The sequence below is a fragment of the Zea mays genome, chromosome 5, assembly GCF_902167145.1.
Source record: "Zea mays cultivar B73 chromosome 5, Zm-B73-REFERENCE-NAM-5.0, whole genome shotgun sequence".
In the NCBI taxonomy this organism is placed as follows: Eukaryota; Viridiplantae; Streptophyta; class Magnoliopsida; order Poales; family Poaceae; genus Zea; species Zea mays.
This window is the reverse complement of record NC_050100.1, coordinates 14,089,975-14,108,715: the sequence shown is the minus strand read 5'-3', so window position 1 is coordinate 14,108,715 and position 18,741 is coordinate 14,089,975. Positions and strand designations below refer to the sequence as shown.

The window sequence follows — 18,741 nt, the reverse complement described above, 5'->3', positions numbered from 1 at the left end:
AGGTCGAAGTTATTGATAGAAGACCATATGGTCACGGCGATAGCGTGAAGACATTACAGGATATGCTCTGACGATGACTCGGCATAAGAGAGGTTGTTTAGCAGTGACGTCATCAAGACATCTGGACACTGAAGATGGATTTGTGATCAACATGACAGTGGGACGACACAAAACAGTGGCAAAAGTATAATTTAGTACCAACCAATGATGATTTAGAGAGCCCAACAAGGTTGATAAATGTAGGGATAAAATTAGATTTTGTAGAGAGTTTGTAAATTTAGGAAACTGATTTACATAACTATTAGAGATGAGTTTTTCTCGAAAACTTGTTAAATTCATAGTTAGAAACTTGTTTACGTAACTATTGAAGATGCTCTGCCTTATCCAATGACCTTTAGGGCAAATGACAAAATTACATACTTTCTGAGTTCCATATGATGTGCGTCATCCGGTGTTGCATCAGCCACACCCATCCGATGTACACGAGACTATTGTGGTAGCCTAAAAACTCTCTCTCTCTCTCTCTCTCTCTCTCTCTCTCTCTCTCTCTTTCTCTCTCTCTCTCTCTCTCTCTCTCTCTCTCTCTCTCTCTCTCTCTCTCTCTCTCTCTCCTCCCTCACTCTCTCTCTATCTCCCTCTCCCTCCCCCCCTCCCTCTCTCTCTCTCTCTCTCTCTCTCTCTCTCTCAGCACAATCAATAGAAACACACGTATGGCTGTTTGAATTGCAAACCGGCCTGGTGAACGGAGCTCCCCAGGCGTCGGATTTTGCCTGGGATCGATCCAAACGGCCCCGCCGGCCAAACAAACATTTTTTATGCATTGCGCTACCTTCATAGAAGCTGTTACTCCGATTAATCAAGATGCAATTGTACATCCGATCGAATTTTGCTATACCTCTATTCACAGCAAAACCAAAGCAGGGTTACAAAACCACTGAATATACCTCTACGAGAGTTCAAATCCAGTATTTGAGCTTATGGCGTAAAGCAGCTTGCTCCTTAGCGTGCTTGACCGCTTGTATGTAGGAAGCTGAAGGTAACAGAAAGGATTAGAAAAGGTTAGAAGAGAGCATAAACGACAGTATGAATGTCACTGGTCAGTGCTATACGGTTATACCTTGAGCGTATTGTAGCATGTGGAAGCAGATGGAAGACGATCTACATCTTGGCCTCCAATTGATGCCCAAAGTGTTACATCACATGGAACCTACATCAAGTAACAACGTTAATTATCGTTCTTGCATAAACAAATTTAGAGCACATTATGAGTCTCAAGTTGATATCACTGTAGAAAAACCAAGAACGGAACACTTCAGCCCACATCCTCTTTATCATCTTAAATAGTACTCCCTCCGTCCCAAATTAAAATTCGTTTTGGTTAATTAATGGGTTCGTACAATACTTAATGTATATGCTTTATATATGTGTCTAGTTTCATCTTCATCCATTTGAATACAGACATAAAAACTAAGATCTAAAATGACTACTATTTTGGGACGGAGGGAGTATATTATTTCACATGCAATGGTCTCTTCTCAACTATGCAAGGGCTGAAAAGTTGGTGCACATAAGTAATGCCCTACGTCACCTTAGTCAATCTGTCACATATCAACAAAACAGAAAAAGTTCTTGGAATTTGCTCAAACCTTATGAATTGTGAAAGAAGGTTGCAAGTACTTGAATCCAAGCAGTGGAGCTCGTGAACAGCTTGTCACAAACTTTAAGAGCAAACAACGCTCTGTTGGCTTAAATGCTTTGATGACCTGCATAACGAGTAAAAATGTGTGAACCATACTAATATTTATATTTGCTGTTGGTGAACAAAAATAGTTATTTCACCATCACCAAAATTGGCTGAAATGACAGAGGCAAACAGAAAATCGTTTATATAGCATAGAAAATGAGTGGGCAAGTGCATGCTACACAAGCAAATAGGCCAGAAATGCAGTGCAAGTATGGCATGAGTGTATAAGGCAAGTTTCATCCGTGAGCATGTCAGGATCACAATTCATAATTATATTACAGAAAATCAAATGATATTTTTTCAAAAGTTATTATCACCAGATAAGAAAATACATGAACAACTGCACTGCTCCAGACATTTCCAAATTGGGTATGTAATTGATTGAATATAGGTAACCAAGCTGGTAATCCTAGGACCTTACCAAGTTACATGCACCCCAAAATATATAATGCAAAACAGGAAATAGCAAGAAACCATTAATGCAAAATGAGCAAAACTGTACAGATACATATACCTCCCAGAAGAGTTTAACAGTTCGACTTGACTCAGTATAACCACCAGTATACTTGGTGTTGTTCCGCAAATCATCAACGTCAAAATCCTGTAGTCCGCCTGAAAGTAACTGCATGTGGCCATGATAAATTAGCAGGATTTGAAACAGTGAGTTAACACAGATTCAGCTTTGACATGTTACATGCACTACACTAGTTAATACATTGTATACACTATACAGAACGTTTCTTGAGCTAGTCAAATATTGTTTAATCTGCTCTTCTTAGTGAAATACCGTGGAAGTGGTCTTTCCGTCACTGGTCGAGTTTTTTTTTTAAAAAAATATTGATTAATCTGTTAAGGGAATGCTTGGGTGGTTAGCCATCTATTATTGATTCTCTTCTTTACAAAGAAGTGTGCTGTGGTATCATTATTTTCTGAGGGATCAATGTGGTCTTATTATTCACAAACACAATTCAAATTTCAATTTCTCTTCATTTCAATCACTTACATCACAGTCTCGTTTTAAATTTTTATCAAGAAAATTTTAAGATAGATTTTTCCTTAATTTTAAATATCTGCATTCATTCAAAGTTTTACACATTTATTACTGTTAGATCAAAGCTCATTTCCCACAGTATACCTAGCGTGATGCCAGTTTCAATAGTATAAAAATGGAAAAGAGAATCCTCTAAAGGAAAAATGCAAAAAGGAGAGGGGAGTTACCTGATTAAATTCATTTGCATTAAACAGGCTCAGCCAATATGGTGAAATGAGATCGCTGAGTCCTCTATAAAATGCGTTTGCAAATGGAAGTATCTGCAAGGACAATGGTGCTAACAAAAAACTTTACTGGTACCGAACAAAACCTAGTAAATCAAGAGAAAACAGTGTCACGAACCTGTCGGTTAAGTTTGAAATCTGCCATTGCATGAACATAGTGTAACTTGTTTTCGTTCGTCACTGATATATTTTTACCACCAGGTCTAAGCTCATGGACGATTCTTTTACCACCCAACTCTTCAGTTACAGTAAAATCCAAAAATAGATCCTCAACATCTCCATCATAGTGCTGTTTGGTAGAAAGACAGTGCATCTTATTGTCATAAATCGGTAATAGCATCAAAATTCAAAATGTTACTGTCTTATCATGTTAATGCTAGTAGGAAAAATAAAAGCCAAAATGGTACCATATGCAGTTTTACAGAGGTAGCTGATGAAAAAGCTAACATCAAATATAATCACTACACAGAGAAACGTGATCAATCCCAAAAGTACAATCAGTTTTAACAATGCTTAAAAAATGGCAAGATCCTCTAGAAATTATGAGCAAAAATAGATGCATAAGATTAACTCCTAGTGTCATTGCTAACCTGCGAACACTACAAACGAAGAACATACATTGAAAGATTAATAAGACATCACATATTCATGAATAATATCTCAGGAGAATATATTACAACAAAGGGGTTAAATAATAGCCATCCACCCATCTTATGATCTTTTCAATAGAAAAGATTTTTAAGCAGTAGTTTAACTTGCTTGTATCTGGGAAACTAAACCAAAGCAAAAAATCTGTAGTACCTTTAGTTGCATAAGATTTCTATAAAGCTCGGGATCAAGAGTTGATAGTTCATCCAGAAAATTATACCGTCCAAGAAGTTTCTGCACAAATACTGGTGAGAAAGAATAGTCCAACAGAATCCCCTCATAGAGTGCTTTGCCGACAACTCGACCAAGAAATTCAATCATATCAATTCCGTTATCCAGAAGCTTAGCAGAATTGCTGGGAATTAAGCTAGTATCAGATGCTGATGTTTGTGAAAATAGTCCATACCTATTGAGTGTTGTCAGAAATAGAAGAAAATATTCAGCAAAATCGCCTTCATGAATGAAAGTACTCTCCAGTCTTCATTTTTGATAAAAGATTTAAAAGCTAAAAGTTTAACGGTATGCTTACTCTGGACTAAAAGCGGACTTTGAGAGATCTGTTAGGAACTCTTTTGACAGACCACCATAGTCCAAACCAGCTTCAGGAAGACCGCATTCACTCACAAATGACACGTGAATGCAAGATTTCAACTTTGATCTTAGGCAGTTCAACTGCCTGTATCCATCATCAATTATATGGCCTCGACGAATAACTATCTCAATCGATCCCGGGCCTGGCCCAGAAACTTCACCAGTAACCCTTCTCGATGCTTTGTCTGACTCAATAAATTCTCTAAACATTTGCACTCTGTGTAAAAGCCATAATATGATGTCAAGAAAATTAACACTGCTAGAAATGCTTAAGTAATAAAAAGGTGTGCAGCTTGTTAAAGGAAACTATATGCTACTATAGATCAAACTCATCAACCAAACAAAAAAGTGAACAGAAACTACTGAGATATGTGTCTGTCACACTATAGCAACATAACAAGCGCGTACACAACTACACAAGCAGTGTCACAGTATGACCACTACATGAGTTCCTCCAGCGGATAATGTATGTGTACCATTTCTCTACTAACTATTAAGTACCTATTGTAGACTGCCCCCGCCTCTACGCCCGCCCGCCTGCCTACGCCCGTCCGCCCGCCATCCAGCCGCACGCCGCAATCCCGCCGCGAACGCCGCGAACCGCCATCCCGCCCGCACGCAATCCCAGCCGTGAGAAACTGCGTCCGCTTCCTACGCCCATTTCCTGCTCTCTCCATCCACGAATCGCGTCTGGCGCAATCCTCTCCATCGGCGAATCACGTCCGCTTCCCTGCTCTCCAAGGTTTTCTTCGCCCTCCGCCGGGATCCACAGATTCCCCATCTGCCCTCCACTCGGATCGACAGACGCAATCCGTGCTCTCTCCTCGCCCTCCGCCCGGATCCACAAGTTCCCATCCGCGTCTGTGTCGCGCTCCTCCTCCTCGACTGTTCTGGCTGGGGTTGCGGCGGAGGGAACTAGGTAAGGGGGTAGGAAAGGGGAGGTTTGAGGGAGAGCGCAGCGGCAGCGGCGATGCCATCGCACGCGGATCTGGACCGCCAGATCTCGCAGCTGTGGGATTGCAAGTTCCTGCCTGAGGCGGAGGTCAAAACGCTATGCGAGCAGGCCAAGGCGATCCTCATGGAGGAGTGGAACGTGCAGCCCGTGTGCTGCCCCGTCACTGTCTGCGGCGACATCCACTGCCAGTTCTACGACCTCATCGAGTTCTTCCGCATCGGTCAGTCCCTCCCGCCTATCCTAGCCCCTCTCGACTCGTTCTTGGTTCCGGTCGATCTGTTAATTTGTATGGTGGTTCAATCTGTTTCTCTGGAGATTGTTATTAGCTAGGAGTATTGGTTTCAATATATCGTGCTTGTGAACTGAGGCGCTCAAGCTGATTATGGCTCAGTGGACGGGGTTATTGATGCTAAATGGATTGTTCAAGCTGATTATGCTAAATGGACTGTTCAAGCTGATTATGGCTTCCTCACTATTGCTTTATGGATCACAAAGATTCTTTCTGGCGTTATTACATGATAAGTTTGTTGCTTTATAATAAGTGACTTAAAAACTTCTGCAGACTAGCAATTATTGAATGTTTGTAGTTATTGTATATAAGAAATTGGAAACGTGAACCTTTTTAAATTTTATGGCATAGATATGGATGGTCTACTGATTGTACACTACACTATTGCTCACATTGATTGTACACGTAAAACATTCTTGAAAATTTATAGATGAACTTATGTGCTCATTTTGGAAATGTAGCGGGTCAAAATCTGTGATCGACTGTAGCGCACTTGAAATGCCTAAAATAATTGTAAACCTTTTTGTGTCAATCTGTAAATAATAACAAATTAGTACTACAAACAGTAATAACATAACGAAGATGCAATGTCACTGTTTATTTAAAGATTTTGGCTAATTTAGCCGGTACAATTGTAGAGCATATGAGCAATTTTGGAATTAGAGACCATTGTAGCACTGTAAGGATCATGCACAATAGATGAGTAGAAGATGCTAAAGGGTGTTGCATGAATATGCTAGAAATGCTAATAGGACTAGCAAAATTGTGTTTTATTTTAATAATTGAGAATGATAATGATCTGTTGTTACTTAGCCTGTAAACCTTCCTTGCGCCACTCTATAAATAACAAGACATTAGTACTACAAACATCTTTATCATTTGGTTTTGCTGCAAAGCAATCATTATGAAGTTTTTAAAACGTGCTTCCATCCACATGTTTGATCCTCAAATTGGACTATTGACTGGTTATTTAGGAAGTGCTTAGAGAAGGCCATTTGCATAAGGCTCGTTTTTTCTAGGTAAATCTCAAATACACTCATGCTATGATGGTGTTTTGCTCTTCCCTGATAGTGTGTATATATCATTTTGCTTAATCTGCAAGAGTATGGCGATGTTTGGTTACAAGGCTATATGAATGGTCGAATGGAGTTGTTGATTTATGATAAAAACTAAGGCTTCATGCTTCTATTTCAGTTCAAGGAGCTAGCTCAGGCTTATGAGGTCCTCAGCGACCCTGAAAAGCGAGAGATCTATGACCAGTATGGGGAGGATGCCCTCAAGGAGGGAATGGGAGGCGGTGGTGGGATGCATGATCCCTTCGACATATTCCAGTCATTCTTTGGTGGTGGAAGCCCTTTTGGAGGTATGTTACAAAACAAAAAAACCGATGCAATGCCATTTGATCAAGAATTGCCTACATAGTGGCTCACCCTGTTTGTACTTGTGCAAAGGTGGCAGCAGTAGGGGCAGAATGCTCAAGGTACCATGCCAACAGAATGCTTAGCTTTTACGCACCAGGTGTGTTCTCTTTAGGATTTGAAACTGTCTTGTGATTTCTTTTCAATGAACAAAATTTTGATTTTTCAGACTTCTTTTCTGGATGCTAAGTTGTACATAGAGTAGTTTAGTGCTCGCATGTGTGGTTAATCATACAACATAGGTTCTTCAAGCTCATATTCTGGATGCATGCTATTGTTACTTTGTTAGTGTGTTTCACAGATTTTGTGTTCAGTTGTGCAAATAACCACCTCATAGCCTTATGCCATGCCACACCTGTTTTAGAGAACCTGAAGATAGCTTGCCTCACTTCACAGACTTGTAGATGTTCATAAGCGTAATGTTTTACCCCTAAGTCGTTGTTTGTCTAAACTATTGCTTAGATGTTTTATGCATGTCTATTGGATATCTCAGCTTTTATGACTGGAATAATGGAATCACAATCATGTGTGCTCGCTAGAAACATTCTGTAGCTGTTTAACTAGATGCTGGTTTCTTGCAAAAGTTGTGGTCTGTGTACATATAGAAGTCACTGATGTTTCCTATTTTTCAGGGTCAATGTTATATATTTATTATTAAGAATTGTTCGATGTTTATAATCTTCCTGTTTTTTTACTGTCAAGCGTGTGACGCCATGTGGGAGAAAAGTTGGGAAAATGGATATTGGCGGTGGTCCAGAGGTTTGTGTCTCTGTCTCACACTTAACCCTGTGTGCTCCTGAATGGATTTTTTGTGTGTTTGGCGTATAACCTCCCATTGTGATTATTCCTAATTTCAGTAGTTATCAGTAGCCCCATGATTATATTATTGAATTTGTTGTGTTCAAGTGTACTCCAAATAGTATATCATGATAGAAATTTAAAGCTTGTGCAGTATGTTTCAGTCCTATGGTAGTTATATTTTGCACCAAACCATTTCACCATTTTTCTTTGCTTCATGATATGACTCCCACTCTCTTCGGTCTTTGCTAATTGTTTGACTCAAAAGTGACCCTATGGTTTGGGTGAACTTGTGATGTTGTTCTTTGTTTCAGCTTTCTAATTTCTGTTGTGATTGGTTTGGTATGTCATTTATGCTTTCGTTATTAAACATGCTGCTATCTGAATGATGTTTCCTTTCAGGTCACTCTTATTGGCAGTCTAGAAATGCCAAAGGATGACATATGGCTTGTCACAGCTATCCTATCTGGTCTGATTGAATAATGTGCGAAGATATATGTCACGTAAGTGATTTAATTTATAATACCCAACAAAAAATCACAACAGCTGGTCTTGCTGATTCATGGAAGCAGTGGCTATCAATTTCTGTGAATCAGATCTTTCTTGGCCTCCCATCTTCGTCTCAGGCAGCTGGGAGTGGTTTTATACTCGCTGATGACATCAAGTCTTATGTGCTTCCATTGATCAATAACCCAGGGAATATGGAGGGATCATGATGTGGTTCAAGTACTATGATGATCAAGATGGCTACATTTCTTCAGTGAAGAGTGATGTTTAGGTTGTTGTCTGTGGTGTGTCACAATATCTGTGTGTTACTTGTGTGTATGTGAGAAATTATGTGACTCTGGAGTCTGGATAGTGCAATAAGTATTACTCAAGTATATGATTGAATCTTCTGTCATACTATTCAAATTATGTCATATTATATCTTTTAAGGTATGTAAATATCCACTTTTAGCGATGCTAACAAAAGAATAGAACAACAATTAGTGTTTTTATATAATATATTTTATCATATTAATCCGTAGCAACGCACGGGTATATACCTAGTTTATTCAATAAATCTCAAGATGAAAACGGGTTGAACTTTTATGCCAATTTAAACATTTTCCAAAAAAAAGGTGGATTTTTTGCCATTTGTAAAGGAGTGCACGTGTACCAAATTTTCCTCGACCATCAGACAGAATTACCATGTAAGTTTTGTGAATATCATGTTTCAACAATCAGTGATAACAGCTAAGAAGTATAAGTTTTTGATCCACCAAGAAAAATCAGCACTAAGTGTATCATGGTGTGCAAGTATCTCTTTAGTGGATTTCTACGTGAGAAAAATAACGACAATCAAAGATCCTAATGATAACCAGATACACTGAAAACACAAAATCCACTGCAAGAAGGAGCACATGAAAAAAAGAGAGAAAAAGTTTAAAACATCATTTTTATTAAGTTCACGATGTCAAATTAAAACTATTGGGATTGTTTCGACCTAAATACAGTGAGGTACCTCTCTTCAAATGGATATACATGTGGTAATGTGGTAAGTACAGAGCTCCGATGAGGAATCCCTGGAAAAATACCAAATGCTGCCTCATGAGACCTGGCAGCAGCAGCAATTGGAATTCGGCCATTTCTAGCAGGTGCCAACCACAAGGAAATAGGACAAAACTTATGCCTACTGTCCCTTTCATAGAGTAGATTAAGACATCTGACAGCTACATCCACAAGAGGATTGCTGTAGCTTCCACTATTTTGAATGAAAGAATTGTATACAAATGTATTAAGTGCTGATGCAATCTTCCGCTGCTGCTCTAAAGTAAAAGGAACCTGTGAATTCAGAAGGCAAAGCATGTTATCAAAAATGTGAGTAGACAGAGATATTGAGATGCGTACCGGCACCAAGCATACTACCTGCTTTTCATAAAACTCGATATCATCTAGCACAAGTAATAGGTGTCCATATATAGCACAGAAAAGATACATAATGCACATTAAGTCCTTTCCAATACCCTCAGATGCATGTCTCATGGCTTCAATATCCCATGAAGTTAATGCATCATCATTAGACTCATGAGAAAATAAAATACTATCAGATAAAGTGCCCTCCTCTGAATCATTGGATTTTCCAGTAATCTTCTGGAGCACATTTGACCACCTGTTTGCTGTGTCCTTGGCATTCCTTCTTTGCCTCATGGAGGATACTTGCACACCTGAACTACTTGTAGCCAACTGTTTCTCGTGTCCTGTTTCTTGTGAATTCTGGATAGGTGGACCAAAAATGGGCATTTCTAGTGCCTCCCATAAATCAACTAGAAATCCAGGTGAGAATGCAAGCATGTTGAGAATAGGCATTGCACCGATAGAAGGGTTAAGTGATGAGAAAATTCTAAGCATGTGATAGTAGAAGCATATAACATCTGACAACTTTAGGATTCGAAAGTGAATATTCTTCAAGTTTGGATCATAATCAGTTGCCCTGCGGCATGGAAAATCCTCTTTTGCCAACATCAAAAGTTTTCTAAGGTGCCATTGCTGGTAAATTGGCTTCAGAAGGTCCATAAATAATGTTCTCATTCTGCAGTCGTCATTGGTATCCTCTTCCTCTGCAACAGATGTGTCGGCATGGAAAGTGATATTACCAACATTTTGAGACGTTCCCTTGCTTTTCTCAAAACTTTCCAGTAAGTTTTCAGAAATACAATTAATAACATCAACATATAAGCAGAAATCTAACTCTTGAATGAAACACCCTGAATTGGATAAGTCATCATGATTGGTAGCTAAGTTCACTATATTTCCAAGAGCCCAACCAGAACAAGGAATAATACTAGCTGAAACCTCTGACTGTTCCAGTTTTATTATTTCTTCAAATATTTTATCCTTGGAGATCTGCCGCCACCTGCCATGGCTTGATCAGTTTCACATTTACATATGCCATTGTTAAAGTAATACAACGAGTAAACTGTGATGGTTAAGTAAAATAAAAACCGCTGACTGCTGCAGTAAGTAGCAAAGCAATCAATACGTGCACTACAACACCTAAAGCATATGTAATTTGTCTCCAAGTCATTAAAATCCACAGGCAGCATGTAATTTGTTTGTTTGTTTATTTATTTATTTATTGTCTAAATCTGAAGAAAATAATGAAAAATCTTATAAACACTACAATAACTTGGAGACAAATAGAAAATGGAAGACTAGAATAAGATTGATAGTCTTTTTGTTTACTTACGACTAGGTCATTCCCACAAAATTAGAAAGTTGGTAGCAAGTATTAGTGACAAGGCAGTATCTTGCAATGCTACGCCAACATTTAGAGCAGTATATTGGCACAATCAGTAAAGTAAGATCCTCTGAAAAAACAAACATCACTTTGCAAGTTAACGACTTCAATTACATGAATAAACTCTTGCTATCTTGCCATGTAAACACACAAAGAAAAATTAATATTTGGAAGTTCTGAATCTTTAAAAAGTTACGATTTCATAAAAGTTAATCCAATAACAGGGAAAATACCAGAGAAGATTTTGTCCATATCAACAATAAGACCCTTACCAGTAAAATATTGAGACTCGGTTGCAGCACAGAAAAATGTTTAAGAGCAGGTAACAAAAGAGGTGGCATGCGTTTGCACAGATCTGGTATTGTAAGTATAAGTGTGAAGTATTTCTTTGAAGCACCATTCAGATCAACACCGCCCTTTGCTTTCTTAGAATCGAATGGGCGCAAGGCTAAAGTGACTGCACTAGCAGTAATAAGAAAATCATCATCTGTTGCAGTTGCAGAACTTTTCTTCGCTGAAGTAACATGAGGACCAAGAGACTTTATATATTGCCTAACACAATTATACATGCCACTCTGGCACGTACCAATAAATTCAATCAAACTCTGTACAGAAGCATCTGCAGCGCTAGTGTTCTCACTGTTCAAACTTTTCCATGTTTTGCAATCAGTTAGAGAGACAGCCAATCTCATAGCAATAGCAGTCATGTCGACTATGCTTCCATCCTTGCAACAGGAATGGTCGTACCTGGCAAGAATGGAAGAGCACAGTGAAATCAGCTTTTTGGCCTGATAAAGCCAAATAGATCTCTCTTCTGGTATACCCACAGCAAAGGAGCAGAAGTTTTTCCTTGCATCTACATAAAAAAAGATACAAGTCAGTAAAGGGATGTGTGTTGATCAGAAGAAATAACATGAGGAACCTGCACAACAATTTGGTGTTTTGTTATATGACTAAATCTAATCATGGCTCATAGCCTAATCTATCATATAACTAAGCAAGATTATTGTGGATGGCATCAAATTCCATACTATGATATAATAATGTTCACCTAAGTTTCAACTTTCAAATACTCACAACGGGGATGTTTTTCAAGCCTAGCATGCAGCTGTAGCTGGTTAGACCCATTTCTTCTTCATACAACCAAAATTTGGAATACATATTAACTAAAAGCACTGAACTAAATCAGTTTGAACAATATCATGCAATAAAGTCAGCAGCATAGGAACTGATGCCTGATTGTTAAATTTCATATTAAATATTGTGCAGTACCATAAACAGAATTGCCAAGGTGGGAAATACGATTCAATGTGCCGCTGGCATGTGACCCAGTCTCCACCTGCCAGACTCACGAGTGATGGAACTTCCCAATATAAACATCTTAGTGATAGCACTAAGGTAATTTACTTTATTTAAGAACTCATGCACCATCACTATGGCACCCATAAGGCCAAAACACTTCTGTTATTAGATCACTGACTAGATAGTAGAGTCAAACATATAGTGCCAGAAACAGACCATAAATCATGAGTTGAAGACAAACATTCTAGTCATATGTTTGTTGTCTCATATGGTCACAACTCACAACCATCAGTACCTAAGTACATCAAACAAAACATGTGTGCTCAGTAGTCACCCTGCTAGGCTTTTGTATATTTCTGTTAAAAGTCGGCTAATCTGTTTCTACCATGCTGCTTCAACATAAGCTGCAAACGCTAAGGTTTAATTCCTCTCTTAAGTCTAGAGTGTTGTATTGGCCAAATTCTCGATAGCTTCTTTCTCTTTTCCTTTGCCTCCCTTTGTAACCTTTTTTTAAGATCAAATAAAAGTGTGTTGTAGGGGTTTCCCCTACAGCCTTTCCCCCTCAAAAAAATCTGTTTCTAGCATTCAACCATCTTGTACAGGGTTGAGCAATACGATGATTGCATTCCTAAGAAAGATTGAACCACAAATAATTGAGTAGACCACAAACAACAGAATGGTCAAAGCAAAAGTAATATTACTAGAAAATGCATACCCATTGAATTTATACTATTCAAGATAATCTTGAAGCATGTTAAGATAGATTCCACAGTCTTGCTCCATTGTCCAATATACCAGCTAGAAGGTTGAGTAATGAAGAAAAGAAACGGTCTAAGCATCTTTTTGGATATCCATTGAGTAGTCAAGTCGATGTTAGGCTGGTTCATTAATAGTTCCCAGTCTTCATGGAGCTGTTCTGAAACCATTCTTATCACATGGTACCTTCTCCATATTCGCTGGAACAAAAATATAAAAAGAACAGTGACCACAGTTTGATGAGTGCAAGAAAGCACAACCATTGCACGTTTTCATGCTCATGGAGTTATATAATACATAATTGATATACTCTAGAGTCTAGATCAATAAGTACAGTTTATGCATTAAGTCGTCCAAAAATTGTTTCAAAATTGTTTGAGAAATGATGACCCTCCAAAAATGACATTAAGCCAAGCAAAGGGTCCAAAAATGACATTAAGTCGTCTAGGGGTCTAAACGTGAAATTGTTTCAAAAAAGGACCAAATTGTTTGAGAAATGGTGACCCTCCAATTCTACTTTAAGATCAGTTGTGGCATTTGGAGATTCGTGGAAATTTAAATACTTCATATCTTTGCATTTGAGTATAGAAAAATGTCGCACTATAAAGAAGGATTCAAAGTCATTATCTTGCAGGTGTCCCAATGCTCAAAGAGTAGCCAAATAACTCATTTTAGTTGCCCAAACATCCCTGCAAAAAAGTTCAAGGGATTTTTTTTGTTTTTAAACAGCTAAAACCGGATGTCCGGTTCTGACCGGAGGTCCGGAAAATATCTTTCCACTTTTTCCCAGGCTGGCAGCTCTTACTGGATGTCTAGTGCCATAAACCAGATATCTAGGTTTTATTCAAAATATTTTTTCTAAACACAAATACCTTAACAGGTTGTCCAGTCCGGTTTGCAAACCCGGATGCCCGAGAAATATTCAAATGCTATTTTTTCCTGATCTCGAGCACATGGACCGGATGTCTGATTTCCCAAACCGGATGCCCGATTTCCCAAACCGGATGTCCAGTTCTGCATTAGCCGTTTTCTCGGAACTCTGGTTCCCACTGGATGTCTAGTTTTTGGCATGACTGCTCTCCAATGGTTGAATCTAAGAGGGCGAGTATTTATACTCCTTTCTCCGGCCTTATCTTCTTCACCAACCTCAAGCCGAAAGCACCATGTGCCATTATCCTCCCTCTCTCTCAAACACACTAAACTTTGATTTGAACACTTCTTCTTGTGTGGTTTTGAGAGAGAACTTGCTCAAGACTTGAGATTTGATCCCACGACCTTCACATCCATCCTCTTGAGCAAAAAAATTACAATAATAGCATAAAACAATAAGAACAAGTCGAACACAAGAGACACACGATTTCACCCGAGGTTTTGCCAAACCACAAAGAAATGACTGCGTCCCATTGTTGAGGTGGCCACAAAGGTCAGAGTCTATTTCACCACAGAGGTTGGACATTCAATCCATGTGCTCGGATTCAGGGAAAATAGCTTTTGAATATTCTTGGACATCCGGTTTTGCGAATCAGACATCCGGTCAAGGCGTTCTGGTTCAAAAAAATGTTTTGAATAAAACCTAGATATCCGGTTTAGCGCACCCGACATTCGGTAAGAGTTGTCAATCTGGGTTTGATGTTCAGCGCCATGGCACCACATGATTTATGATGGGTGTAGTGGTCGTGAGAGGATGCTGAATCCAACGTGAAGCCGAGAACCGATGGCTTTGATACCAGGATTAATAGCAACCTCGCAGGAAGAACAGAGGAATAGAGATCAGAGTTCCGGCAGCAGAGTGTCAGTGAGGACATGTTGCGTGTTGGGAAATAAGATAGTTCAGTGTTGGTTACATTTTGCGATTCACGGTCTACTCACTCTCTTTCTGGGTTCTGGCCGACCGGTACATGTTACACACCCGCTCTGGGCGCAGTCCTGGTATGAGCGCTTCTGCAGGCCTTGTCATGGTTGGGTTGGGCTAGAGTGCAAGAAGTGATACAGCAAACACACTAAAATATGAATAACGTTATTTTTAGGGCATCGTATCCTATGCCCAAAGGTGTATGGTGGTCATGTCTACATTTTAAATCTAGGACATTCATCTCGTATCCAATGGTAGCAGATGTGAAGGGTTCTCCATAAAATTTCATATGAATAAGGCTATGAGCAGAACATAGTGCAAAATTGGAACAGAAAAGACATACTCATAATCCATTGCAATCGTCCCTTTCTCTTTAAACAGACATCAAAATCGTGTGTACCATTGAAACGACCCACGAGCTCACAGGCCGATCAAGGCTCTGTTTGAGACTGCTCTACCTCCAGCAAATTTAGTGGAGTTGGTGTCATTCGGTGCTCCATAAAACAGTAGAGCTAAAAGTTGTAGACTTTTAGAAAACATTTACATAAGTCATTTTGTTTATTGTTGAAATTAAGAATATCTTTAAACTATTTAAATTTATATTATAAACTATAGCTCCACAAGCTGAAACGGGAGCAATCCCAGACACTCCCTGAAGTACCCGAAAACTCGAAAGCAAAATCCGTGTTATGCGAGCAAATGGATTTTAGAGCTCAGATAGGAATTGGTAGGTGGCCCGTGGCCGATGGTTAGGTAGGTACACACCGATAGGCGGAGAAAGGGGGTTGGGTGGTGGCGACCTGGTGGGAGGTACCTGGATGGAGAAGGCGGCCGCGGCGGCGCGGCGGAGGTGGCTGCGGAGCTGGCGCTCCTCGGAAACCTTCTGCAGCAGCGCGTCGCGTGTGATCTCCTTCGCGCTCGAGCCCCGCAGGGACACCTGCAGAAGTGAAAAAGGAATAGTGAGCCAGAGTGCGAGCGATGGAGAAGCGGAGGGAGAGGGGAAGGAGACGGGGGAGGTACCTGGCGCTTGCCGGCGGGGGGCACCGACATCGCCGACGGATAGCGGATGCAGGTAGGCGCACGCTTGCGCAGGAAGGGGAGGGCGACGGACGGATCACGGACGCGTCTGCGAGAGCGAGACTGCGACCACGGGCGGGTTGTCGTCACGGCCTCACGGGGCGTGCCGACTGCCGAGTGACCGAGTCGACGCGACTCGCGGAGAGTGGTCAGTGGTCACGCCGGGGCGCCGGGACAAGGAGAATTTTGTCATTACAGACTTTGTTTCGCCGAAATAGAGGCGTACGGAACGGCTTCGACAGTTCGGACACGTAGACAGTGGCGAAGCACGGGTATAAATATGAAAATCACATTAGCTGTTATAGACACCAATTAATCTCCCGCCGTGAGAATAAATGTCCTTGGTCACGCTGTCGTCTTCAACGCATCACCCCAAAAGTGTCGTCGAGATCTCGCTGTCGTCCGCCTGGGAGGAGAGAGCAGACATGTCGGACTCGCCGGCCATGAGTCTCCTCGCTTTTCCTCGACCTACAGCCATGTCATCCTCTGCCCGAAGAACAGCGGTGTGCTCTGCAACCGGTTCATTATTGTCTGGACGAACATAGTGGACTCGACGGGGTTGTTCACGTGGTCGAGGCAGCGGACGCCGCCGGTGGCCGCTTGAGGGGCCGCGAGAAGAAGGTGAATTTCATGACTCCACCTCTACGCTCGGCGGGGCCAGCTTGTTGGCCGCGGCGTGGGAGGCCGCCGCGGGTACTCAGACAGTAGCACGGCGCAATACTCCCATGATACTGCGACAGAAACAGCGTGTCGTCGTCGCCATCGCTATCGGGACAATGCAGCCATGACACAACGTTATTGTCGTCATGGACGAGAAGACCGCCAAGGACACGAGCCTCCACAGCGCTGGGTCGTGGTCCCATAGCAGCTCGACGAGCTCGTTGCCTGGCCCGATCCGGGAGTTCAATCGGGCATTAGCCTCTGGATGGAATCAAGGAGAAAGAGTTGTATTGTGCATTTGGAGATCTCGTGCATTTGGAGAATGAGAGGAGTAGGGGGAAAGAATAGCGCTCGACGACAGAGAGGAGAGAGAGCCAAGAAGAGGAGAACGACGGCACAGCTCCCTGGTACCTCACGGTGTTACCTTAAGCATTTTAATTGGTGTACGCAGTGGCGGAGCTCTATAAAATTAACGTCCCGGGCCACTCTATAAAACTTGAAGGTTACTTTAAGCAGTCCCTAATATATTGTGCGGCTAAATATACCGCTAAAACAATTTATACCTCAAACATAGACTAAGATATTATTTTACTTCAATTCAGCATCTAAAAATACAATAAACTTGATAAAAATATAAAAGTACCTAATTAGAGACGATTTGGTCTTTCCTCGCCTCTAATAACTTCATCAATATTAGTCCATGAATTTGAACCTACACATTGCAAGTTAAATATTTGTATAAAATGAGACATAGAACATGACAATCACAATATAACTAATGAATGCAAAAATGTATAAGTAAGCATAAAAATATACCACTTGAATTTTGTAGAAGTAGTTTTTTTATATAATTCTTCAATTCTTGAAAATGATATAAAATATCATCACTTTGTATTCTTGGAGTGGCCCGAGACGGCGAGACGCAGGGGCTAGCGGCGCTTCCTGCGTGGCTGCAGCACGCAGCAGGCAGCACGACACGCGGCCAGGGGCTCTGGCACGCAGCAGCCAGCAGTGCAGCACGGCACGGGGCACGCCGCACGCGGCCACGCGCGGCTGGCGCCTGGCAGCCTGACAGCACGGGCTGACGGTGCTCGGCAAGGAGTGAGAGTGACCGGTGATTGCAGCCTTGCAGGTAGGGGTGGGCATTCGGGTTACCCGAAAATTTCGGGTCGGGTAATTCGGGTATTTAAAATTTCGGGTTTTGAGAATCGATACCCGAAATTACAACGGGTTTTACAATACCCGAAACTTCGGGTACCCGAAATTTCGGGTTCGGGTTCGGGTATTCCCGAACTACCCGAACTATTGTCTCTACTTCATAAAACACATGCACCCTATTAAATTAGTATAAAAATATAGTTTGAATAATGATATACATGAACATAAAAAACACAAGCAATCTACAATCACAAGTTATGCACAGTTATACATAATTATAGATGCACAAATTAATAATTAAGAATGACATGAGTACATGACACATGAAAGTTCGGGTAATTCGGGTATTTCGGGTACCCGATTATGATACCCGAATTACCCGAAATAATTTCGGGTTTTGCAAGTTGCTACCCGAAATTCTTAAATCAAATTCGGGTTTCGGGTATTTCGGGTTCGGGTTCGGGTATTCCGGGTTCAGGTTTCGGGTTACGGGTTTTTTGCCCACCCCTACTTGCAGGAAGGAAACTGGATGCTGGACGCAGGATTGCAGGAAGGAAGCAAGATGGCACGGCAAGACGGCTCTGCTCTCGTTCCTGGCGGCTGGCGGCTCAGACGGACGCAGGAAGCAGGAAGCAGGAAGCAGAACGGCAGAAGGCTGTTAGGTTTTTTTTCTCAAAATATATACTATACTAGGTGAGTGCCCGTGCGTTGCAACGGAAACATATAATACTATAATAACTTATATATAAATGTGTGTTATATTGTTATAAGAAAAGGTTTCGTAATCCATTTGTGTTCCTAACCATACATAAATTTTGCTATTTTAATTTAGTTCAATGTAAATGATAACCAACTTTCATTAAACCATTTGTACACCTTAAGCCTCAAGACAACATCAACCGCAAGTTCAGTAAAGTACTCCTTATCTTGGGAAAGTA

General features: G+C 40.8%; 2 protein-coding genes across 4 annotated transcripts; one reads left to right on the top strand and one right to left on the bottom strand.

Annotated features, from left to right (window-relative positions):
* Nucleotides 1-784: 784 nt before the first annotated feature.
* On the bottom strand, nucleotides 785-16,174 carry LOC103625986 (E3 ubiquitin-protein ligase UPL7). Of its 3 annotated transcripts, none has more exons than XM_008646381.3 (14): nucleotides 15,929-16,174; nucleotides 15,723-15,845; nucleotides 13,016-13,256; nucleotides 11,271-11,854; nucleotides 9,627-10,604; nucleotides 9,223-9,542; nucleotides 4,197-4,475; nucleotides 3,821-4,073; nucleotides 3,138-3,308; nucleotides 2,963-3,055; nucleotides 2,259-2,366; nucleotides 1,647-1,763; nucleotides 1,118-1,207; nucleotides 785-1,030 (listed from the first exon to the last, which is right to left on the bottom strand). In XM_008646381.3, exons 1-14 carry the CDS (start codon nucleotides 15,956-15,958, stop codon nucleotides 947-949), a joined length of 3,471 nt encoding a protein of 1,156 aa, XP_008644603.1. In that variant the 5' UTR covers nucleotides 15,959-16,174; the 3' UTR covers nucleotides 785-946. The 3 variants fall into 3 exon arrangements, 2 of the variants coding, with proteins under 2 accessions (XP_008644603.1, XP_008644602.1); XM_008646380.2 differs by having other exon boundaries at nucleotides 14,652-15,845; nucleotides 15,929-16,038; XR_552649.4 differs by lacking the exons at nucleotides 15,723-15,845; nucleotides 15,929-16,174 and adding an exon at nucleotides 14,652-14,952 and having other exon boundaries at nucleotides 2,963-3,072.
* Nucleotides 4,821-5,585, top strand: LOC118471987 (serine/threonine-protein phosphatase PP2A-1 catalytic subunit-like). The gene has a single exon (XM_035958952.1). It carries the CDS (start codon nucleotides 5,229-5,231, stop codon nucleotides 5,541-5,543), a length of 315 nt encoding a protein of 104 aa, XP_035814845.1. The 5' UTR covers nucleotides 4,821-5,228; the 3' UTR covers nucleotides 5,544-5,585.
* Nucleotides 16,175-18,741: the final 2,567 nt, after the last annotated feature.